General features: G+C 42.6%; 1 protein-coding gene across 4 annotated transcripts in view; it reads left to right on the plus strand.

Annotated features, from left to right (window-relative positions):
- Window positions 1–1,659: 1,659 nt before the first annotated feature.
- Window positions 1,660–25,530, plus strand: part of LOC106566910 (signal peptide, CUB and EGF-like domain-containing protein 3) — a 103,492-nt gene continuing 79,621 nt past the window's right edge. For all 4 annotated transcript variants that reach the window (XM_014135494.3, XM_014135495.3, XM_014135496.3 and 1 more), the window contains exons 1-2: window positions 1,660–2,129; window positions 25,122–25,244. In XM_014135494.3, coding sequence (XP_013990969.1) covers window positions 2,024–2,129; window positions 25,122–25,244 — 229 coding nt within the window. In that variant the 5' untranslated portion in view covers window positions 1,660–2,023. The remainder of the gene's footprint in view (window positions 2,130–25,121; window positions 25,245–25,530) is intronic.

The raw sequence follows: 25,530 nt of genomic DNA on the forward strand, positions 1-25,530 counted from the left end.
AGGCTGTAACACAAATACATATTAAATATGGGACAATATCCTCTGGAGGAGGAAAACAATAGAGTCCTGCTGTGAATTGAAAGTAAATGTATCGTTTGAGGGATTTTACATTCAGGTGACATGAAGTTCAGACTGCTTGGCGATATCCCTTTGTCACGACTTCCGCCGAAGTCGGTCCCTCTCCTTGTTCGGGCGGCGTTCGGCGGTCGACGTCACCGGCCTTCTAGCCATCGCCGATCCACTTTTCATTTTCCATTTGTTTTGTCTTTGTTTTACACACCTGGTTTCAATTCCCCAATAACTTGTTCATTATTTAACCCTCTGTTCCCCCATGGTTTTTTGTGAGTGATTGTTTGTATGTAATATGGTCCGTTATTGTGGGCTAGTTTATTGTGTTGTATTTATTGATTCCTTGAGTAAATTACGTTCCTTACTCATATCTGCTGTCCTGCGCCTGACTCCTCCACACCAGCTACACACAGGCTTTCACACCCTTGCTGTCTCTCAGAAGATGTGAAAACCTTTTTGTGAGCTGGGGCCAGGGCAATCTAATCATTTTTCTGTGTCTATGCCTTGTGTACTTTGGCCGTCCCCATCGGAAAACCCTTTTCCGTTCCAGGTAGAACCCTTTTTGATCTAGGTATAACTCTTTTGGGTTCCATGTAGAACTCTCTAGGGAAAAGGTTATACATGGAACCCAATAGGGTTCTACTTGGAACCCTAAGGGTTCTAAACAGAACTAAAATGGTTCTTCAAAGGGTTCTCCTATGAGGACAGCCGAAGAACCCTTTAGGGTTCTAGATAGCACGTTTTCTTCTAAGATTGTACACATGAGTATAGCAATAGGCACATCCAGACAGTGGTGCAGACAAATTGGACAGGGTACAAACTCATTTCAAAAAGCGGTATGTATAGGCTTGAATAATAATATCTAGATCAAGAAGGTCATGATAATAGCGATAATGTTACACCAGACTTGTGGGGGCACAAAGATATGGATAAGATGTGACAATTAAACTGAATTTTCTAAAGGCTATTGCTCAATAGCATGGTGTTTGCAAAGCAGTGCGCTATGATTGTTCTCTGGATCTCTTAGCATGTGATTGGCTCATGGCTTTTTCTTTGGAGCTTGTGTTGGATTGACAGCCTACAACAACTACATTAAACTATTAGATGTCATCAAATCAAATTCTGATGACTGCTGGAGAAAATAATAGTTCCGAATAATTGACTTGGCAAAAAGGATGATACTTTAGTAGACCTATGAGAGCCAATCATGGGAGACGGTGCAAGCGCAGTGGCTACAAGTCGCTATAACGAACTACTACTGTACAGTGGCTACAACCTGTGCAATGTGAATGGAGTGCTACAGTATAAAATGCACTCCTTTATTTGTAAATCACTGTATCTCTCTCTTGGACGTTTAGAGTATTTTTCCCTCGCACAACGCTCATTTCCCTTGTCAATGAATGAGAAAAGTGGCCTACTTGATGGTGGTGGTGTGGCGCGCAGTCCATTGTTTGCACATGGTCCTCGAGTCTGACCTCTCAACCACGGAAGCCGTCTCCATGGCAACCCCCGACTACGGTCCAACCAGCAGCTGATTGTAAATTCCTGCAGAATAAGAAATCCTTGCAAGTAGTTGGAGAAAGAGAGAGAGCGCGTGAGGGAGAGCAGGAGCAATGCGCGGATCGTAATCTCTCCTCCCCCTTCTCCTCTCCGCTCCGCTCCATCTCTCTCAACCCTCTCTCTCTCGCTCTCTCTTATATTGAAATTGGCCAGGGTAGAACATGATCACAGAACACCGCTTCAGTATTGCTGCACATTGTCGGGCATTTCGCAAAACCCGATCACTTGAAACAGAATAAGCAGACATAAAGGAAAGGACTTCAAAGTCCCACATTATATTTTTAAAGGTGGACCAACACTTTAAAAAAAAGACCGTCCGTTTGCGCGTGTTGAGCGTTGCAACCTAGCTAGGTGTTTAATAACTATAACAGTCTAACTACAGTATCAAGTAGCTATGCATATGCACGTTATAATGCGCGCGAGCATTGGATTAGTCGGTTTCTGTCTGGTCGCCTTTGTCCAACAGCCAGCTCGCGCTTCAGGAAGCAAATCCACTCAAGGTACGTTTTCCCATCAAAATACCTTTATTCCTTCAAGCTTTATTTTTCTGGAGCGTAGTAGCCTAACCCTAGCCTATGCTATGGTGATTTAGTGCAGATATCACTACCTCAATTTGCAGTGCATGGTGAATATGTATGCTAATACCTGACCAATTTCTAATTAAATTGCAAATTAGTTAGCCGTTAAAGATTACACACGCACACAGACACACACTAATAACTTCAACATAAAAAAAACAAGTATGACTCATTAATCCTACTGAAAATGATATGAAGGTTATGATTTAAAAGAAGAGGCACACTGGTGAAGAACATTTAAAACTATTTTAGTAGGCTATTGCAAAAAAAAGTGTTCTAAGTATTCTAAGTTCTACCTAGGAAATTCCACTCTGTTTAAATATTGTTTTTGCACTGGCATTTGTCAATGCTGTTACAGAGATATAAAGTATTCTGGGAATTTCACCAACTACAGTACTCAATTATTCTCACATTGCATGCCCAGACTATATTTGTCTCACCACAATGGTTAAGCTACTGCTGCACTTTTCTGAGACTTTGGCACAACATTGTCAAATTAACCTGTTTTATAGGTCTGATTTAAAACTGTTAATAAATGTTAAAATCCCCCTGACACTCCTATTCTCTAACTGGTGACACTTCAAACCGCAACAACAACAACAGTGTGAACAGAACAGGTTTGTTGTGAACTTCATGAGCAGAGGAGTGGTTAATGAAAGAAAGACCATCGGGAGGTATTTGACACTACCAGGGCAAGTATTTGACACTACTCTGTAACACTCACATGGAGCGATCGGGCTCTCTCTCAAAGCCTCCACTGAGCTAGGCTACAGTACTGCACCCAGTTTGGTTCCATGACTTGCCTTCTCTTTCTGATTTATCACACACTGTGCCTGAAGAGTTTAAGGTGATACAACTCTAAATCCGCATCGAGTGTTCAGACTCCAAATATGACGATGGTTATCAGAATTAGGGCATTGAAAGCCAATGAAAATGCATGCATGATGCATGTCATTAGACAACATTTTACTTGCAGTAATAAAAGTAATCCATTCACACAATAAAAGGACTGAAATATGTTGCTGCCTGGGTGCCGTTTTCTTATCCATGTACTATTTCCCCTATTCTGCCTGTTTCTTGAAAAAATTAAAATAATAATAAGGACAATAAGTTTACGTGTCAATCTGTAGCAACATTTTGTTACGTTACATCCTTATTCTAAAATTTATTAAATACAACTTTTTCCTCTTCAATCTACACACAATACCCCATCATGACGAAACTAAAACAGGTTTAGATGTTTTTTTTTAATGTATTACAAATAAAAAAAGAAATACCTTATTTACATTAGTATTCAGACCCTTTGCCAAGAGAATCGAAATTGAGCTCAGGTGCATCCTGTTTCCATTGATCATCCTTGAGATGTTTCTACAACTTGATTGGAGTCCACCTGTGGTAAATCCAATTGATTGGACATTATTTGGAAAGGCACACACCTGTCTATATAACGTCCCACAGTTGACAGTGCATGTCAGAGAAAAAACCAAGCCATGAGGTCGAAGGAATTATCCATAGAGCGCCAAAACAGGATTGTGTCAAGGCACAGGTCTGGGGAAGTGTACCAAAAAAATTATGCAGCATTGAAGGTCCCCAAGAACACAGTGGCCTCCATCATTTTTAAAGTTTGGAACCACCAAGACTCTTCCTCGAGCTGGCCGCCCAGCCAAACTGAGCAATCGGGGGAGGAGGTCCTTGGTCAGGGAGGTGACCAAGAACACAATGGTCACTCTGACAGAGCTCCAGAGTTCCTCTGTGGAGATGGGAGAACCTTCCAGAAGGACAACCATCTCTGCAGCACTCCACCAATCAAGTCTTTATGGTAGAGTGGCCGTAAGAAAGCCATTCCGCAGTAAAAGGCACATGACAGCCCGCTTGGAGTTTGCCAAAAGACACGAAAAGGACTCTCAGACCATGGGAAACAAGATTCTCTGGTCTGATGAAACCAAGATTGAACTATTTGGTCTGAATGCCAAGTGTCACATCTGGAGGAAACCTGGCACCATCCCTATGGTGAAGCATGGTTGTGGCAGCAACATGCAGTGGGGATGTTCTTCAGCAGTAGGGACTGGAACAATAGTCAGTATCGAGGGAAAGATGAACGGAGCAAAGTACAGAGAGATCCTTGATGAAAACCTGCTCCAGACCGCTCAGGACCTAAAGGTTCACCTTCCAAAAGGACAATGACACTAAGCACACAGCCAAGACAACGCATGAGTGGCTTCGGGACAAGCCAGAGCCCAACATCTCTGGAGAGACCTGAAAATAGCGTGCAGCGACGCTCCCCATCCAACCTGACAGAGCTTGAGAGGATCTGCAGAGAAGAATTGGAGAAACTCCCCAAATACAAGTGTGCTAAGCTTGTAGCGTCATACCCAAGAAGATTCGAGGCTGTAATCGTTGTTAAAGGTGCTTCAACAAAGCACTGAGTAAAGGGTCTGAATACTTATGTAAATATGATATTTCCGTTTTTTATTTTTGATACATTTGCAAACATTTCTAAAAACCTGTTTTTGCTTTGTCATTATGGGGTATTGTATGTAGATTGATGAGGAAAAAAAACAATTGAATCCATTTTAGAATAAAGCTGTAACATAATAAAATGTGGAAAAAGTCAAGGGGTCTGAACACTTTCCGAATGCACTGTATATATGCAAGGGACAGAGCACAGCACAGTGTGTGTGGGCAAGCCTCAGCAGTTTTGATTGTTTTTGGTGATGTTTCACACGCAGAGAGACACAAAAAGACATCCCTCAGCCTATAGGCAAGGAGTGAAGGGGGAGGGGGGAGGGGGAGTGACTATTTTGCATCCTGGGTGGTCTGCCCCCACTTGTGGGAAAGCCCAATATTTACATTTTGCAATTAGAACGACTTTTTTCTCACTTAATTTTCCACAACATCGATTACACACTCCCTTATCTTGTGGAATGTTACCAGAACAGTGTTGTCACTAAGTAATGGCATGCACCTGTTTGTAGCCTAGGTGACAAGCAGCACCACCATCATAGCCTGGCATTGGTTCTAGAAATGCGCAGGTCGAAATGTGTTAGTATAGTATGTGCCAAACTAACCATGGCCTGATAATGATCATGTGTTGTTCATGTTCATGGACATATCTTTTTGATGGACCCTGGTTGTTGAGAGTAATATTTAATGCAGTGGACTGAAAAATAAAAATGCAGTAATGAGAATGGACTCTGTGAAAACAGAAATCTTAAAACTGTGAAGATAGTCTAAGAATAATGTGCAGTTAGTAATATTTTAATATTATGGCTTTTTATCTTTAGACATTTAGAAGAGAGAGTGAGAGAGAGAGAGATGCTGATCAAAAATAAGCACAATTTGTCAGCTCAATATTTATTTAACACAGATGTTGGCGACAAGCCTCTTTGTCCTTCATCAATGTCAGCTTAATTACAGGTCTGCCTTCAGGCCAGGCCATCAATCGTTATCTCATCTAAAAAGAGAAATGGAACAAAGGAGTGATGCGGAGGATGTGGTGAAGAAGAGGTAGAAAAAGAGGGAGATGAAGAAGGGAAATTGGATAGATTAGAGGGGCAGGCTGAGAGCGAGAGAGAGAAAGAAAAAAAAAGGGAAAGAGTGAAGGGCCTTGGACGACAAGGCTAATCACTGAGCCTTTGAGCTGAGCTCAAGTCGAAAGCTCCTGGCTAGCTAATACAGTGCCAAGGCAACTGTTGGTGAGGTTCTGACATGCTGTGGTGCGGTGCAGAGCGGGGACTTTGTTGGTTGTAACCTCTGCTGGTGTAATCTGGGGGTCTCTCTGGCAGGCAGGGGCAGCAGCCCTCAGCCGTGAGCCCTGGGTCTGGCCACAATGTGGGAACCAACCAGCCCTAGCCTGGAGGGAACGACTCAGCAAAATGAGGCCCGAGGGAGGGAGGCCTACCTAGAAGTGGTGTGTCTTCCACAAAGAAGGGGATGGAAGGAAGGCCAGAGTCCCCCCCCCCCCCCCCACCTTTTATTTTTCTCGCTCCACTTCTTTGTTTGCTTTGTCTTCTTTTTCTTTCCTTTATACTTAATGAAGTAGCCATGTCTTTTTCAACCGTCTGTCATAGGCTATGTCTGTGTGTGTTAAAGGCATCCACAAACTCTTGTAAATCGGGATCCTATTCCTCACTTTGTTATCCTCTGGTTTAAAATATTTAAACCTGTCCATTCCTCATACATTCGCTGTTGTGGAAGATCAAGATGTTGATAGGTTTGCTTTGCTTTTTGTCAGCAAAGGTTGCAGGCATTTACCTGTGAAAGTCAAAGCTGTACAATTAATGAAGATGTTAAATACCGACATCTCTTGTGATCTATTAGTAATGGTTCCTGGTAACCACATTTGAAGCCACATGAAAAGATCTGCAAACATATTTTCTTCCTGCTCATCTTTCTGAGCTTAGACCACCCTAAGAACACCACAGAAGAAGAATGTAACTCTTGTGGAGACAGCATTCTGTTCTCTGTGAATGTGATCATCGTGGACCATGGTTTCTCACCACTTCCCTAAGTGACAACACTTCGACACACTTTTCTCATCACGTTCACTCTGTTAGGTGCTGTTTCTGTGCTTCATGCATTGCACTAGACAGCAGTGGTATTTGTTGTGTTATTACATTACTGTTATCTACTCACAGGGTGAATATGTGCCTTAAATCATACTGATGCAAAAGTTCCTTTCTGTTTGCCAACTCAGGGGTTTTGGCATATGGATTTGACACACAGAACACTTTGTCTTTATTATTTACTCAATATAGCTCCAGGTCACATGGTTGAATTGAGGTTGAATAGATGTTCTCTTGAGATACTGTCCTTTTCTTCTTGTTAATCTATACATCACCGTGCCCGTGGAAGTCTGTCAGGGTCATTGATCTTCATGAGTGTAGAGCAGACAAACAATTAAGCCGTGCTTTCCCACCCAGAGAATGGATACTCCGATACAATCTTCCTGAGAAGTGGTGCTCCAATACCACTGTACATGTTGTTACAGAGCAGTTGTGTGAAAGGAGGGAGATCATAATCTTTGCAGTGCAGTTAAGTAGTTGAAACCATTGATGACAGTTCCGTCCAAGACAAATATACTTAATGAATAGTGAAAATAGCTTTGATCTTTAAGGTGGTGAGGTTAAGACAAGCATAGACCTGATACTAGTTTAGTTTGCATTTTGATATACTGTATTTACCCACTAAGTGTATTTACAGGAAATTGTGCTTTCCCCACTTGACTGCCTTTTACAGTATTGTGCCTGATGTATAGTAATGAGAAAGTTTTCAGTATTCAGAGGTGTAGATTGGCCTATTTATTCTTAATGAATAAGTGAAGAGGTATGCATGCAACTAATTGAACACAATCTTATATTGAGTGATTCCATATGAAACCAGGAAGGATTGTTGACATATATTTAACAGCTGTATCTAAAAGCATAATTGAGAAATAATTAATCACAATTGGCATATTTATGACATTTTGGCCTTACCCAGGGCTCCTTTAAGAGTCCTAAATGTTTCAAATGTAGGTGCTACAAAGCTAAAATTGGTGCCATATGAAGCTTCACCATATGCTGTGTAATATGAGTAGAATTTTAATAAAAAATTATGATAATAATAAATACATGTATGAATATTGATTTAAAAAAAATAATAATATTGAAAAACGTACTTTTTTGATTTATGAAATTGATCATAATATACTCTACGGGCATATCAAAGTTCCAGATTTAGATTGTTGCTTTGTAGCACCGACAGATGAAACGTTATGGAGTCTTAAAGGAGTCCTGGGTAAATGACCTAAATAAGCCAAATTTGATATATTATTTCTCAATTATACTTTTAGATTCAAATATATGTCAACAATCCTTCCTCCAAAGGAATGTGAAAATCCCCCAAATCATGGTATTTTTTGTCCTGTTTTCATATGGAATCAATTTTCTATGTTTATTGCCTATTGTGTTATTGTTTATAAGTTGCTGTTTGACAGAGGTTCTAAAGGGGTATACTGTAGTCAGAGCATGGTAGAGATCCACATAGTCAGCCAGTTATCATGCATGCATGTTTACAGCCATGTGTAAAAGCTGGGATGTCTGGTACAGGCCATGACCCAGAGCAGTTCAGTAGCCCCAGCACTGGTCAATCACTCACTTTCATCCTGGCTACTGGAATTTAAAACCAATACATTTTATTTTGCCAACAGTGTGTCAAAGATTCAGAGTCAGGCCAAGGAAAATACTTTAAGGCATCCCTATTCTTTCTCTGTAACGGACCCACTCTTGGTTACTAAAGAGTTCATGTCCGAAGCGTTTGTGGCAAATGAATAGATCTGGCCTGGGTGGTGGATCTGGCCTGGGTGGTGGGTCTGGCCTGGGTAGTGGGTCTGCCTAGGTGGTGGGTCTGGCCTGGGTAGTGGGTCTGGCCTGGGTAGTGGGTCTGGCCTGGGTGGTGGGTCTGGCCTGGGTAGTGGGTCTGGCCTGGGTAGTGGGTCTGGCCTGGGTAGTGGGTCTGGCCTGGGTGGTGGGTCTGGCCTGGGTGGTGGGTCTGGCCTGGGTGGTGGGTCTGGCCTGGGTGATGGGGAGTTTTATTAGTCTGATCCTCATGGTAAAATATTTTGTTGTTGAGTTCAAGAATAACACAGGCTCTGTTTGCTTGAAGGTGTTTGTTACACTATAGATTGTTTAAAAAAAACGTATTGGGGTAGCCAGAGAAAACGGTTTTCCATTTGACAGTGCTGTCAGACACGGGTTGAATTATACTGCAGAATATGGTGCTCTGAAAAATAAATATATATCTGAAGTTATTTAACTTTAATTTTTGAAAAGCCTTCTGGAGTCGATTTGGGGGTTTGACTGAAGTAGTGGAATTTCTGGCTCCTGCCTTAGTAACTAAGCATTGTTTTGACATGTCCGATTGAGTCTGCAGGTTTGGGTCGTCATGGGGCATTCAGAACCTGCCTATGGCTGCAGACATCATACGTACCTGCTGAGTGCACAGGGGAAGCAATCAGTATTTTTTTTTTTTACACGCCTCTTAAAAATTCTGTCATGGCACCTTTTCTTCTCCCCTGGAGCAGAGAAACCTCTATATCAGCACCCAGCAGATAAACCCCGCAGTGACCAGCGTTCCAGCACTCGTAGTCTCAATTAGATGTTCTTAATGCTGACAGAGGAGGTAGCTTCCACATGGACAGGATAGGAGGAGTGAATCTCCTCTTGAAACAGACTGAAATCTTGGACCAATGATGTCTCACTCTCAGAAAACCTACATGATATTTTACCTTTCCCTTCCTACACACATAGACAAACACATGAAAACACCAACATTAACTGACAAGATTACACACAACACATACATGAAGACACACGAGTCCAAACAATGAGGCCAGACTCAGGCTGTTCCTCCGCACGCTTCCTGACTGAGACCCCTAGCTCTTAGAAGCCCATTTATTTATTGGGCCGTAATGTAAACAGTGTGCTCCAAATGAGGCATGTAATACATTTCCTTTGCACTTTGGTGGGACGTCTGATAGCTCTCTCTCTCTCTCTCTCTCTCTCTCTCTCTCTCTCTCTCTCTCTCTCACCCTCTCTCTATCACCCTCTCTCTCTCTCTCTCTTTATTTCTCTATCTCTCTGTACCCTTTGTTCTCTGTGCGGATGCGGAGGCGCTGCGTCCCCATTGGTTAGTGGGAGGATAAAGAGCAGAGTTGATGGTACACTGAACCCGAGCCACTCTACAACTCCCTCTCAAAGTGCTGAGAGCTCCAGCATGGACAGGGGAGAGCTTCCAAGGCACTGGAGGGCCGGCCTGTCCATCCCCAGTTAGGAGCCGACAGCTGGGGCTGCTCTCAGATCATTAATCCCACCATTTGTTTTTCTGTTCCATGACTCACTGATTGGCAATGGTGTGATCCAGGACCAGAAGTAAGTGTCTGCTCTGTGGGATTGTCTGCTTTAGTTCTCTGTTCTCTCCACTGCTGAGGCTCAACATGGTTTGAGTGGAGAGGAGTGGAGAGGAGAGGAGAGCCTAGCTGCCATTGTCCCAGACCGTTCCTCCTCCTCCTCCTCCTCACACCACTCCCTCTTGAGACCCCTTTGGCCTGGCCTAATAATGCAACTGCGCCTCTTTTTGAGTTTTGGGGTCAGTGAGGGACGTCTATAGACTGGTCTGTGATGGTCAGTGTTGTTGGAGGGGGGTTGGGGGGCCAGAAAGAGCCTTGTTTACAGACTGCTTGTGTTTACATTCCTTGAGGCTAGAGCCAGCTTTGGGGACTGCTGTAAATGAAAGGAAATGCTCTTATTCTGCTTAGTAATGGAAAAACCCAACACATCAAGGAATGTTTTGAACAAAAAAAACTCATTTATTTGGTGCAGTACATGGGCTTTAGCTGAAGCTTTTTGGGGCTGAAATGACCGGGGTGATGTCACTGATGAAACAGATACTCCTTGGTGAGTAATGCTGAGCGATTAACCAACATTTCTTTTTTGGGGAGGTTATCAAACAACTAATTGACCAATGTCGGTTCAATTACTTTAATGTTTTTTTTTGTGTGACCCCAACGCTGTTTATCTAGAGAGAAATCAAATCATTCACGGGAGAAATCAACTCAAGAACTATGTGGGACGCTGTGCTGAAGGGAGTTGTAGTTTTCATTAAGCAAATATTCAACCCAGTTCAGTGCAGAAACGTTATAATTCCTCTCTCTAGCAAAGAGGGATACACTTTTAAGCCTGCTACGTAAGGTTAGATACACACAGACCGCGTGAGAGAGGAATGTACACAACACAATGTCGAGATAGAGGGATAGAGACAGTTTGTGAAAGTATGCCTTATCTTCTTTGAATAACTAGTAAAAGGATTTCGTCAGACAGCTCTGCAGCTAGGCTAGTTAAATAGGATGACTAAAGAGAGAGCAGTATGGGAAGTACAGAGATAACGTTGTCTGGCTGTTTGACTGCTACTACCTGAGCAGAGATGATATGATAACCTTAAGGAATTAAAAATAATAAAGTCATCATATAAAAACTAAGTAATATACACATCTGAAATATTTGATTATTTCATAGTAATGTTAATCCAATGTGGACCTGACAGAGACAATGGAATATTTTCAATATTTTGGTAGTTGAATGTTCACTATTTTTGGCTTTGGAATTTCCATTAAAAATGGCAAAAATTATTTTTATGCTATTATTTCATAATGCTTTTAATTTTTTTTTTTAATGATTGAAACCAAAATTGAAAACCGTGCTTTAAAAAAATATATATAACCAAAACCAAACCGACCTAGAAAAGCACTAATCGCTCAGGACAATTGGTGAGAGGAGTCATAGGAAAAGCTGTGATCTTCTCAAATTGAGGATGATTGTAGAAAGGTATCCCAGAATGTTAACACTTGATATACACTGAGTGTACAAAACATTAGAAACACCTACTCTTTCCATGACATAGACTGGCCAGGTGAAAGCTATGATCTCTTATTGATGTCACCTGTTAAATCCACTTCAGTCAGTATAGATGAAGGGGAGGAGACAGGTTAAAGAAGGATTTTTGAGCCTTTAGACAATTGATAGATGGATTGTGTGTGTGCTATTCAGAGGGTGAATGGGCATGACGACGATTTAAGTGCCTTTGAACGGGGTATGGGGGTAGGTGCCAGGCGTACCAGTTTGAGTGTGTCAAGAACTGTAACACTGCTGGGTTTATCACGCTAAACAGTTTCCCATGTGTATAAAAAATGGTCCACCACCCAAAGGACATCCAGGCAACTTGACACAATTCTGGGAAGCATTGGAGTCAACATGGGCCAGCATCCTTGTGGAACGCTTTCGACACCTTGTAGAGTCCATGCCCCAACGAATTGAGACTGTTCTGAGGCCAAAAGGGGGTGCAACTCAATATTAGGAAGGTGTTTCTAATGTTTTGCACACTCAGTGTATAAAACCTATAACTACAAGTCTAAATGTGATAACATGCTCTTTGTTTGACTCCTATCCGGTAAGAGCATAATCTTGTTAGGAGGTGCCAGACGTTGCACTACCAGACGTTAGGAGGTGCCAGACGTTTGGAAACCAATATCTTACCCATACTACTCTAAGATTGCCATTTTTCTATTTACCTTTTATTTTATCCTTAGTAGTTTGAAGTGTGTTTGAGTTCTAATAGGATGAGCCGAATGGACTGCCTCCCATTGCAATTCTGTTCTTGTGAAACAGAGATATCTAATGAATGTAACATGTCAAAATGAACTCTTGTTCCTTATAGTGTTTGTCTCTAATGACACTCTTATGATGCCATTAGAACAAGTATTTCACTCCTCTGCTATTACCTCCTTGAGCTGTATATTTCAGATAAGAACTGCCATGCTCGTACTGCATCTCACTCACACACAGAGAGCCATTCACTTTATGCCTAATAGTTTCACAGGAAGCAGCTAAAAATATCGGACTAACACTTCTGCTGTAATTGCTATGTTTCCCTCTTTATAGTAGGTGCTGTATCTTGCTAAAGCAGCCGCCAATGAATGTAATTGCTGTGTGCACAGGGGAGAGTGTCATGTCATTTAGCTCTAGCTGTATAAATAATAAGGTATATAACAGCACTAAGTACCACCCTCCTCCTATATACAATGAAATGTTATAGAGCTAGAGGCCAAGAAAACATGAAGAGTTTGTAAATTGAGGACATATGCCACAATCAAAGAAACGGTGCTTAAACCTCGTGAATGAATTACTTGTATCCTTCAAAAAGTTGGATGCATTGTTATCATGTATGCAAATTTCTAGGAAATATGTATGCGATATTTTTTACTTTTTTTATTTCACCTTTATTTAACCAGGTAGGCTAGTTGAGAACAAGTTCTCATTTACAACTGCGACCTGGCCAAGAAAAAGCAAAGCAGTGCTACACAAACAACAACACAGAGTTACACATGGAATAAACAAGCGTACAGTCAATAACACAATAGAAAAAAGAAAGTGTGCAAATGGCATGAGGAGTTAAGGCAATAAATAGGCCATAGTAGCGAAGTAATTACAATTTAGTAAATTAACACTGGAGTGATAGATGTGCAGATGATGATGTGCAAATAGAAATACTGGTGTGCAAAAGAGCAGCAAAGTAAATAAAAACAATATGGGGATGAGGTAGGTAGATTGGATGGGCTATTTACAGATGGGCTATGTACAGCTGCAGCGATCGGTTAGCTGCTCAGATAGCTGATGTTTAAAGTTAGTGAGGGAAATATAAGTCTCCAGCTTCAGCGATTTTTGCAATTTGTTCCAGTCATTGGCAGTAGAGAACAGGAAGGAAAGGCGGCCAAAGGTGGTGTTGGCTTTGGTGATGACCAGTGAGATATACCTGCTGGAGCGCGTGCTACGGGTGGGTGTTGTAATTGTGACCAGTGAGCTGAGATAAGGCAGAGCTTTACCTAGCAAAAACGTATAGATGACCTGGAACCAGTGGGTCTGGCGACGAATATGTAGCGAGGGCCAGCTGACGAGAGCATACAGGTCGCAGTGGTGGGTGGTATATGGGGCTTTGGTGACAAAACGGATGGCACTGTGATAGACTGCATCCAGTTTACAGAGTAGAGGGTTGGAGGCTATTTTGTAGATGACATCGCCAAAGTCGAGGATCGGTAGGATAGTCAGTTTTACGAGGGTATGTTTGGCGGTGTGAGTGTAGGAGGCTTTGTTGCGAAATAGGAAGCCGATTCTAGATTTAATTTTGGATTGGAGATGTTTAATATGAGTCTGGAAGGAGAGTTTACAGACTAGCCAGACACCTAGGTATTTGTAGTTGTCCACATATTCTAGGTCAGAACCGTCCAGAGTAGTGATGCTAGTCGGGCTGGCGGGTGCGGGCAGCGAATAGTTGAAAAGCATGCATTTAGTTTTACTAGCGTTTAAGAGCAGTTGGAGGCCACGGAAGGACTGTTGTATGGCATTGAATCTCGTTTGGAGGTTTGTTAACACAGTGTCCAAAGAAGGGCCAGATGTATACAGAATGGTATCGTCTGCGTAGAGGTGGTTCAGGGAATCACCCGCAGCAAGAGCGACATCGTTGATGTATACAGAGAAAAGAGTCGGCCCGAGAATTGAACCCTGTGGTACCCCCATAAAGACTGCCAGAGGTCCGGACAACAGGCCCTCCGATTTGACACACTGAACTCTGTCTGGGAAGTAGCTGGTGAACCAGGCAAGGCAGTCATTTGAGAAACCAAGGCTGTTGAGTCTGCCGATAAGAATACGGTGATTGACAGAGTCGAAAGCCTTGGCCAGGTCGATGAAGACGGCTGCACAGTACTGTGTTTTATCGATGGTGGTTATGATATTGTTTAGTACCTTGAGCATGGCAGAGGTGCACCCATGACCAGCTCGGAAACCGGATTGCACAGCGGAGAAGGTACGGTGGGATTCGAAATGGTCGGTGATCTGTTTATTGAGGCAGTGCAGGATGGATATAGGTCTGTAACAGTTTGGGTTTAGAGTGTCACTCCCTTTGAAGAGGGGGATGACCGCGGCAGCTTTCCAATGTTTAGGGATCTCGGACAATACGAAAGAGAGGTTGAACAGACTGGTAATAGGGGTTGCAATAATGGCGGCGGATAATTTTAGAAGAGAGTGTCCAGATTGTCTAGCCCAGCTGATATTCTAGGAATATATGCAGTGGCAAAGAATGGACCAAAAATATTCCACTCTGGCCTTTCTGAATGAGAATGGGTCAATTAATTACTGTAATACGTGTTTTCTGCAGTATAGGATGGTCTATGAGTCATAGACCAGTATGGCCACCCATGGCACAGCCATTCATCCTAATTCTATAGGCACAGCACAGCATGGTGCCGCACACGCCGGATGCAGCCCATCAAAGTTACAGAGCATTGTCCAGAAAGGTTGAGCTGAAGCTATAGGGTAGTTTCTCATTCAAAAATGTAAAAATAGAATGTTCTCTCAATGCATCTCCAAGCACTGATGTCTCTAAGCAACACATGCTGAGCAAGGACATTATATCTATTCAGACTTTTAATGATCTTAGTTCTTCAGTAGAGAGGCACACATTAATGCACTCCCAGGCCTTATGAGAGCTATACTGTTCTAGTATAACATTTACATTTTAGTCATTTAGCAGACATTGTTATCCAGAGCGACAGCCAGGAGTAATTAGGGTTAAATGCCTTGCTCAATGACATATCGACAGATTTTTCACCTAGTCGGACTCAAGAATTCAAACCAGCAACCTTTTGTTTACAGGACCAATGCTCTTAACCAGTACCTGCAGCCCATAACATGAGCTTGAGTTGCCCTGCATGTCACAATGTAAGCTCCAAGTGATGAGTCCTATTGGGGTTAATTCTGAATTTCTGAATTTAGTTCAATTCAAACCATTAATTGAAATTAACATTTGTATTGGCCGCACCCCGCAGGAAGTAGAAGGGAAAAGGAAGTAGAATTGAATTCATACCAATTCAATGACGTTCAACTGAGACAATAAACATATGAGTCTCATTCCTTTGGCAAATATTTTGCCAAAAGCATCTGCCACCTTACACTAAAGAATACAGATACTATTTCAAATATTAGCTTGATTATAACTCAAATATGTCAAACAGTATTTTGTTTGTATTTTTGTCATGAGATGTTAGGTTGTTCTGTGCCCTCTGAGTCTATTACAAATCTATTACATTCTGAGATATGTATTTTCTGTTTAATATTTAAGTGTATAAATCATTAATCATTATAAACAACCTAGAAAATGATCTAACAATATTTCCAGACCACTGTACTTCATTGTTTTAGAAATTAGATTGTTGGTAACCATACATGATGACAAAATAAATATATGCATAATGATTTATGGAATAAATTATCCATTTGAATTTCAAAGAATTCCACTGAATTAAGTTCTCCATTCTTTAGTTCAAATTTAATTAAAATTCTACTTCCTACGTGTGTGGCCAATTCCATTCAAATTCAAGATTTGAATTTAAGACAAATTCTCAACTCAATAATTGACCCCAACCCTGCTACACAGCCTAATTTACTGTCTACTGTGGACCCAGTAGAATTGTAGCTAGAGATGGGCACCTTTCCTACTGTTTAAAGCGAGACATGGAGGAGAGCTCTACTGCCAGATGAGACCTGGCCAGGGGAGTACTTTTCTCTACTCTATTCTAGGGTTACAGTTGGAAGATACTTCCTAAGCCAGATGTAGATTTATTTTATTTTACCCTTATTTTACCAGGTAAGTTGACTGAGAACACATTCTCATTTACAGCAACAACCTGGGGAATAGTTACAGGGGAGAGGAGGGGGATGAATGCGCCAATTGGAAGCTGGGGATGATTAGGTGACCGTGATGGTATGAAGGGCAGATTGGCAATTTAGCCAGGGGACCGGGGTTAACACTCCTACTCCTACGATAAGTGCCATGGGATCTTTAGTGACCACAGAAAGTCAGGACACCCGTTTAACGTCCCATCCAAAAGACAGCACCCTACACAGGGCAATGTCCCCAATCACATCCCTGGGTCATTGGGATATTTTTTTTAGACCAGAGGAAAGGGGGCCTCCTACTCGCCGTCCAACAATACTTCCAGCAGCATCTGGTCTCTGATCCAGGACCAACCCTGCTTAGCTTCAGAAGCAGGCCATCAGTGGGATGCAGGGTGGTATGCTGCTGGTTAAGGAGGAAGGAGGAAGAGGTGGGGTCTGGCAAATTTGCTCACATAATCTACCTACAGTACCAAAGAATGAGATTCTATTTCTATGGTACCTACTCACTCTCTGACTCATCCAGGTCCCATGATTAGATTGCCACTGCATCTATATTATAGAAAAGCTTACATTTGAAATCTTCATAAAAGCCCCTTTGCTGTTATTTGATTTTGGGCTCTTGGGGTTTTAGCTAATGTTATGAAGCGGACTTGCACAACCTCCCACAGCCCATTGTCTTACGTCAGATAGTGCAACGAAACCTTCTACTCTCATACAGCACTTACAATTATCTTACTTACAATTATCTTACCTGAAGATCCAAAGTGGATTCTATTTATAAAAGGTTTTAAAAAATGAAATCTACCTACAGAGGTGGTGATTTGAAATGTATCAGAAACTACCACCTACAAACAGTGCTAGGTGTTATTGACTGTGGTGTATACAAGATTTACTATAACTGTCACTGAATAATCATTTTATAGTTGCTTCTACAGCTCTTATTTACAGTACATTTTGAACAATTTGTTTTGTTCTTTCTGTTTTGTTCCATTTTGTTTTTTACCATACAGTAAGATCCATCTACAGTAGACTCTCGCTGCGTGGTTGGTGGACCCAGCTAGGGAGGGGTCCATACAGTAAGATCCATCTACAGTGGACTCTCGCTGCGTGGTTGGTGGACCCAGCTAGGGAGGGGTTCATACAGTAAGATCCCAGCTAGGGAGGGGTCCATACAGTAAGATCCCAGCTAGGGAGGGTCCATACAGTAAGATCCCAGCTAGGGAGGGGTCCATACAGTAAGATCCCAGCTAGGGAGGGGTCCATACAGTAAGATCCCAGCTAGGGAGGGGTCCATACAGTAAGATCCCAGCTAGGGAGGGGTCCATACAGTAAGATCCCAGCTAGGGAGGGGTCCATACAGTAAGATCCCAGCTAGGGAGGGGTCCATACAGTAAGATCCCAGCTAGGGAGGGGTCCAGCCAGGTTTGAAGTTGGTATCATTGTTTTTAGAAGACCAGGATCAAGTCAGTGGTCATGATTCCTAAACATTTAGAGTGTGTGAAGCATGAGTGTAAATAGCCCAAATGGAAGCAGTTTATATTTTTATTCACAACTTTTAAAAGCTTTGCCGGACGTCAAACAGTGTATCCCTTCATTAGCTGGGGAGGATTTGGGTGGGGGCGGGGGAGGATGCTAAAATTTGCACTAATGTTGACGTCTGCATTTCATCAAACCCTTTTTTGGACCACCAGTCTCCTGCCCTAGTCGGCCTAATAACCCATGAGACGTTCACTGTGTGCTGTGAGCTGCTATGAGCTGTGTGCTGTGAGGGGCTGTGAGCTGTGTGCTGTGAGCTGCTATGAGCTGTGTGCTGTGAGGGGCTGTGAGCTGTGTGCTGTGAGGGGCTGTGAGCTGTGAGCTGCTATGAGCTGTGTGCTGTGAGGGGCTGTGAGCTGTGTGCTGTGAGCTGCTATGAGCTGTGTGCTGTGAGCTGCTATGAGCAGTGTGCTGTGAGCTGCTATGAGCTGTGTGCTGTGAGGGGCTGTGACATTCTGCCATGGCTCACACTCACACCCTCCCCTCCTCTTCACCCTCCACTTCCGCTGCCTAGCTCCATGAAGGAAGGCAAGGCTAGCAGCTCTTTGTAGACCTGACCCCTGCTTCTTCTCCTCCTCTCTCATCAGGGGTCATGGGTCAACTGCTAGTGCAGCTCAGAGGTCGTGTTGATGTACTGATGGTGTTGGCCCCCGAAGCTCCATCAATACAGCCACTGATATTCTTTTGTTGTTGTTGTTAAGAGCGATGATGGACTGGCCATCCTGTGTAAGTTTATCTCAAACTATTATGACTGTTAGTCTATTACTGTATGACTCAGAAATTATCTGCATTCTTGTCTGGATTTGGGATTACTCATTTCTGTCTCAGACTCTTGACATTCCTGTTGGACTGATAAAAATCTATTTTGTTTTGCATTGATGAGCCACAACAACCCCGGCCTGGCCTCATCACTGCTCTGTTTGCCTTAGTCCAGTGGTATTCAAACTTTTTCCACTGGGACCCCATTTATTCCACTAGAATTTCTGGGGAACCCATTTTTTTCTCAATAAATTCTTGCAACCCCAACCCACCCCAAATCTAATGACACAACCTTAAAATTGGTCAATTTAGATTTTTACATCTACAAATAACGTTAAACTCATTACATTTTCATCTCTAATCAAAGTGAAAAGACACCAATAAATATATTTACTCAATAAAATTGTATTTTTCTAATGATCTTTATCAAAAACATTTGTATATTGTCCCATACAATAATCTGTACTCTTTTTGTTCTGAAATGTTGTATTATTATTTTTTTAAACGACCCCGCTGCAGTTCCAGGGTCGCGACCCCGACTTTGAATACCACTGCCTTAGTCCTAGCATGCCGTTCTGTTCTGGTCTACCCTATAGGGTGTCCCAGCGTTATTCACTCTATTTCTGTGGTAGGAGGAGGAAGGGGGATGGGCCGGGACAGGGCAGGGGGCAGTCTGGGGGGCTTGAGCAAACAGTGAGGGTCTCAACACACAAAGTAAACATTGCCCTGTGTTTGAACTGTACACCTTGGGTCCAGCAAGTCTCCCACACACTCACTCTCCCCTCAGCCCTATTCCCGACCGGCCCAGCTAAATACACCGCTTATCCCTGGACCTGCCCATAAATAAGAGGGAAAAAGTACCCCCCCGCTGAAAAAATCTGCATAGACCAGCATAGGCTAGTCATGCTGGTCACCAGTGCTCATTTTGCTGGTGACAGGCCTTTCGCTGTGTTCTTGCTGGTGACTAGCTTTTCGCTGTGTTTTTGCTGGTGACTAGCCTTTCGCTGTGTTTTTGCTGGTGACTAGCCTTTCGCTGTGTTTTTGCTGGTGACTAGCCTTTCGCTGTGTTTTTGCTGGTGACAGGCCTTTCGCTGTGTTTTTGCTGGTGACCAGCCTTTCGCTGTGTTTTTGCTGGTGACCAGCCTTTGCTGTGTTTTTGCTGGTGACCAGCCTTTCACTGTGTTTTTGCTGGTGACCAGCCTTTGCTGTGTTTTTTCTGGTGACCAGCCTTTGCAGTGTTTTTTCTGGTGACCAGCCTTTGCTGTGTTTTTTCTGGTGACCAGCCTTTGCTGTGTTTTTTCTGGTGACCAGCCTTTCACTGTGTTTTTGCTGGTGACCAGCCTTTGCTGTGTTTTTTCTGGTGACCAGCCTTTGCAGTGTTTTTGCTGGTGGCCAGCCTTTTCTGTGTTTTTGCTGGTGATCAGCCTTCGGTGTATTTTGAACAATGGTGACCAGCCTTTCGCTGTGTTTTTGCTGGTGACCAGCCTTTGCTGTGTTTTTGCTGGTGACCAGCCTTTCACTGTGTTTTTGCTGGTGACCAGCCTTTGCTGTGTTTTTTCTGGTGACCAGCCTTTGCAGTGTTTTTTCTGGTGACCAGCCTTTGCTGTGTTTTTTCTGGTGACCAGCCTTTGCTGTGTTTTTTCTGGTGACCAGCCTTTCACTGTGTTTTTGCTGGTGACCAGCCTTTGCTGTGTTTTTTCTGGTGACCAGCCTTTGCAGTGTTTTTGCTGGTGGCCAGCCTTTTCTGTGTTTTTGCTGGTGATCAGCCTTCGGTGTATTTTGAACAATGGTGACCAGCCTTTCGCTGTGTGCAGGGGGGGCGCGGGATGTTCCCCAATGCTGGAAGGCGGGCCTCGAGTGAAAAGGTTTGGGAACCCCTGAGCTAGACCATGCTGGTCAGACCAGCTTGAACAGCTAGACCATGCTGGTCAGACCAGCTTGAACAGCTAGACCATGCTGGTCAGACCAGCTTGAACAGCTAGACCATGCTGGTCAGACCAGCTTGAACAGCTAGACCATGCTGGTCAGACCAGCTTGACCATCATCCAGCCAGCACTGACCAGCATAGACCAGCAAGGACCAACTTCAAATTTAAGCTGGTCTATGTTGTTTTTCTTTCAGCAGGGCCTGTCAACGTCTCACCTCCATGACCAACAGCCCTGGCCTAGTAGCCTCTCTGGCTCGCATGTGGGGGGTGCATTGGAACATGGCTGCACAGCAGTGGACTCAGAGAGTTGTACGGTTGTTCTTCTCTCAATATCAGAAAATAATCTTTGACTTATATCTGAGTACTATGATGCTGAGGATGGAACCACATTTGTCTGCAGGTCTTTGTTAAACCAAGGTACTAATCAACTTGATGATATAAATGAGCTATCCCCTCTCCGGAACTTTAGAGAAGACTAGAGCATGTGCTGTCACAGCGTCTTACAGGCTGACGATAGCAAAACCCTGGAGACACAGCAGCTCTTTTCGATTTGGGTTTGATAAACCAGGGCTTAGTGCATGACATGCTCTTATTTCACTTAATGTGGTATTAAGAGCAGCCAACTATCCCGTCCCAGTTATGAAGGGAAGAGACTTTGAATGATGTGCCCCATTACAGGGCTACTACTCAGACAAAGTGCACTGACCTACTTCTTCCTAGGACATCCAACCGTGGGTTCAACCAAAGCGTTGAGCAGAAAGGGTAACTAGCGTACATACGGTATGTAATTCTGGGCTCCTAAACTCTAAACTTCATGTCTAAATGCACAGAACTACAGCAACGTTTTTTCGTTTTGTTGTTTTGACTTTGTTTATTCATCCCTGTCTCAAATCACGGCATTCAACCTCTGCTGCCTAAACTTGTTCCCAACAACTTTGATACATCAGTGCCAAAGAAAAAAAGCCACATACACGTACAGCCTGAAAAAGCAAAGCTTTTCATGTGTTGCATGAGTCAATTAGGAGGGCAGCGTTACTGAACACGTTCAGCAACTTTGTTTCTGAAGTGTTCAGAGGAATGTCCTCGGGACTGTACTGTAGGACCTATTGATTCTGACATGTTTATTTTCACGGCAAAGGCCTGTTCTATTTGTAACAGATCCGGCATATTTTCAGCTTTTGTTGTGCATGTGTTGGAGGGAAGGCTCCCAATTCCCCAGACCGGTGCCTTTTTATTTAAACCCCCAACTCGGCATCTGACGTGTTCTTTTTACATGGCCAACATTCTATTTTCTTCAAAGAGACACTTTATTGAACTACTCCTGAAGTTTGAGTGAGTGACTAACTGGCCGTCTTTGTGAGCCGTCTAAAAAATGTCAGTTTCTGTAAACGGGAGATGAACTCAAGAGATTTAAAAAAAGAAATCTCTTACTCAATTTTATATTTTTGTTCCCTGACCTAAGCTGACAGCTCATGAAAAGATCTTGATTAAGCTCTTCTCAAAGTTCAGAATTATTTCTTAAAGACAAAGTGTTGGCATAATTACCCACTTTCCCCTCTATTGTTTGGCTAATGAGGGGACACAAATTGCTGTCGTCTTCAAGAACACTCAGCACTAGCAGAGTTGTGCTCGGTCCATGCTAGTTAGAAATGAATTAGTTATAGGGGTTTATCAAACTGAAAGCACTCTCCTATATAATGCTATATAATTGTAGCATATCATGTGCATTGCAGAGATGTTGAAGTTGGAGAGCCTTGGTCTTACACAGCGAACACTGAGCTTTGCTCTGTTCTTTAGTGTTAACGAGAGGGAGGTTCAGTGTTAATGAATGTTGTTGTCCAGATCTGGGGAAATATACAAGGCTGTATAAAGTATGGCAGTGCTTGTTGAAATGTTGAGCTTGGCTTCAGCCAATGTAGTCAAAAGATTAGTTTGTGTAGGCTTGGCTTAAAAGTTAGTTCCTTACATACTCTTGTGCGATGGGAGTGAAGTGCTTGCTTGTGATGGTTGGGTCTGCTGTTACATTTACGGTTGAGGAGGTTGATCTCTGCTGGCACTGGCAGTAAGATTGGCGATACAAGAACAAATAGAAAATTGAGAACAGTGCCACTGCTCAGTGAAGTTGTGTTCTAGATTTTGATTTTGATAGTATAATACAGCTATTATTATGGTTTATAAAGTCAAAGAAACAGGAGAAGGTGAGAAAACACCTATTATTTTTTCCAGGAACACAATTCAATCATTTGCAGGTCATAGAGATCATAATTAAACTGCACTGTCTTTTTTGAAGTCTATGTGAAGGGGTTTTTGTTTTATTGATTTAGTATGTCTGTTACCAACAGTGAGATTTGTTGAGGGAATATGTTATATTGTCAACAGCTCAGAGATGCAAATCAAGCATGATATATTGAATACAGTGAGACCTTGGTGCTACACTCTGTCCTCTCTAATACTGTAGTATAGTGTCTGAATCACTTCAGACATACACAAAAACATACTCAGAAATGGTTGAACATAAAATAAATGCTTGATTTTTCAAAGCATAATACCACAGTTTATCTTGTGTAAAGTGTTGTATTGCATCTTGTTTGAGTCGTAACTAGATATTTTTTACAACAATGTTTCTGTGAAAGGCAATATTTAGCAGTAAATCCAAGTGCACCTTTTCCAGACTGTTAATTGTAAATGATCTGGAGTTGATGACCCGGATAGGAGCATTAATGTAGGCTAAAGTGGACATGTGAGATTCTTTAGTTTTAGTTTTTAATGAATATTAATCACCAAAGAGCCTTAGAATCCTTAAACCTGACTAAAAGATTAATCTGTTTTTATGTGGAATCTTGCTTGCTCGACTATCAAAGGAACATTGTCCTATTCATCCTTGAGGATAATCAGTGAGGAGAAAAGATCCAGCTTGTGTTTCTATCCCTGAGGATTCCCATTGTTACCACTTCATATAAATCAATATGGAGAAATTAACTACTTTGAGCCTTTGGGACTTCTGGTATTGCAAATGCTTGTGTGAGACTGAGAAAAGTCATCTACTAAACTCCTGTAGTCAACATGACTTGGGATGGGGACAGATTTACAGATTGCGCAATATAAATTGAAAGGTAATTCCCGATTGAGCCGACACATGCAGCGTCTACCATGAATGCAGTCTCCAATGACGCGGGAGCCTTTACATTTCAATATGTAACGGTGAACTTCTGCGATACAATTTTAAATAGAGCCAGATGAAAACATTATTTTCTAATTCAACCTCAAAAGGTCAAACGTGTGTGTAGTTGGCCCTACAGACTTCCCTTGGACAGGAAAAAGGAAAAGCTTCTCCAAGGATTATTGAGACCTGACCTCTCCAAAGAACAGCATGGGTTTTTAATGTCATTGTCCTCTCTGGTCAGGTCCATGGAAGTGATGGCCTATGGCTCCCAAGGTAGATGCTAAACTAACAGGTCTCAGATTGCAGACCGTGTACCCCTGGGATCAGTCCTCCGGGCCCCTGCAGAGAGAGGACTTGTGATAAGGGTCGATATTGGAAGCTGTGTAAACCTTGTTAAGCTTTTCCCCCCTGCAAGCGGGGGTAATCCCAAACACCTGGGCTGGTTAACCAGGATCAGGTGGGATTAGAGAGGAGGGGACCATAGAACCCACTCTGCCCCCACTTCACTCCCCAGTTCCCTGTTTTAATCAAGCCCATCATTTCACTTTTATGCAAATATTTTATCAAAGATTGGGATTTTTACATGGTCCTTTATTCATAAAATATTGAAATTGATCTCAAACTAATATCCTATTTTGCCTGAGTTTATATGATTTCCTGATCACATCCCTGTTTATACATTTTTGGACTTCATCCTTCCCTCTAACTCTGGTCCATGACCATGGCAGAGGGCTATCTATCCTACCATCCCAATGAAAACATTGACTTTTTACTCCATTTCTTGACCCGTGTATCAGAGGTACAGATTGTCCAAGCCAGCAGGCAGTCAAACAGAGGTTCATCACAGGTCAATCAATGATAGACTGTTTATTTACATGTTGTAGTAATTACTCAACTGCTTGTTTATTGTTATGAAGCAATAGGTTCTTCAAAAACGCATGAATTAACTGTTTATTTGTACAAGGGTTTCCGAGAACTATTAAACTGTCAAACATACCACAGTGTAGCAGGGTTTATTGAGCTGAGTTGTTTTGTCTTTATCAAGTGTGACTGCTTGTATTCTCATGGTGGCCTGTCTGTCTGACCAAGTACTTTACAGGGGTTGTGTATCCACAGTAAACATCCTATAGTGAATACCTTGTCAGATTGACGATTGACCCTCCTCCCCTAATGTACAGTACATTAGCCACTTGGGGATATGAAACATTATTTGTAGTTATTGTCCTTAGATGTCACTGTTCCCTCTATCTCTCCCTCCCTGTCAGATGTGGACGAGTGTGCAGAGCAAATTGACAACTGCAGCATCGATGCCATCTGCCAGAATACACTCAAGTCATACAAATGTATCTGCAAGTCGGGCTACAAGGGGGATGGCAAGCACTGCGAAGGTAAGGTGTCAGAGACGCGCGCACACACACACACACACACACACACACACACACACACACACACACACACACACACACACACACACACACACACACACACACACACACACACACACACACACACACACACACACACACACACACACACACACACACAATTGTATGCTTTACATGTCTTATTGGCTTTAAAACTTTAAAGCTGGAATCCTTCATGGGGAAACGGCTTCTTCCATTTGGGATATTCCAGAAACAAAGAAGCTAATGCGAACAACCAACACGGTTTCCC

Source organism: Salmo salar, chromosome 13 (assembly GCF_965601325.2).
Source record: "Salmo salar chromosome 13, fSalSal1, whole genome shotgun sequence".
NCBI lineage: Eukaryota > Metazoa > Chordata > Actinopteri > Salmoniformes > Salmonidae > Salmo > Salmo salar.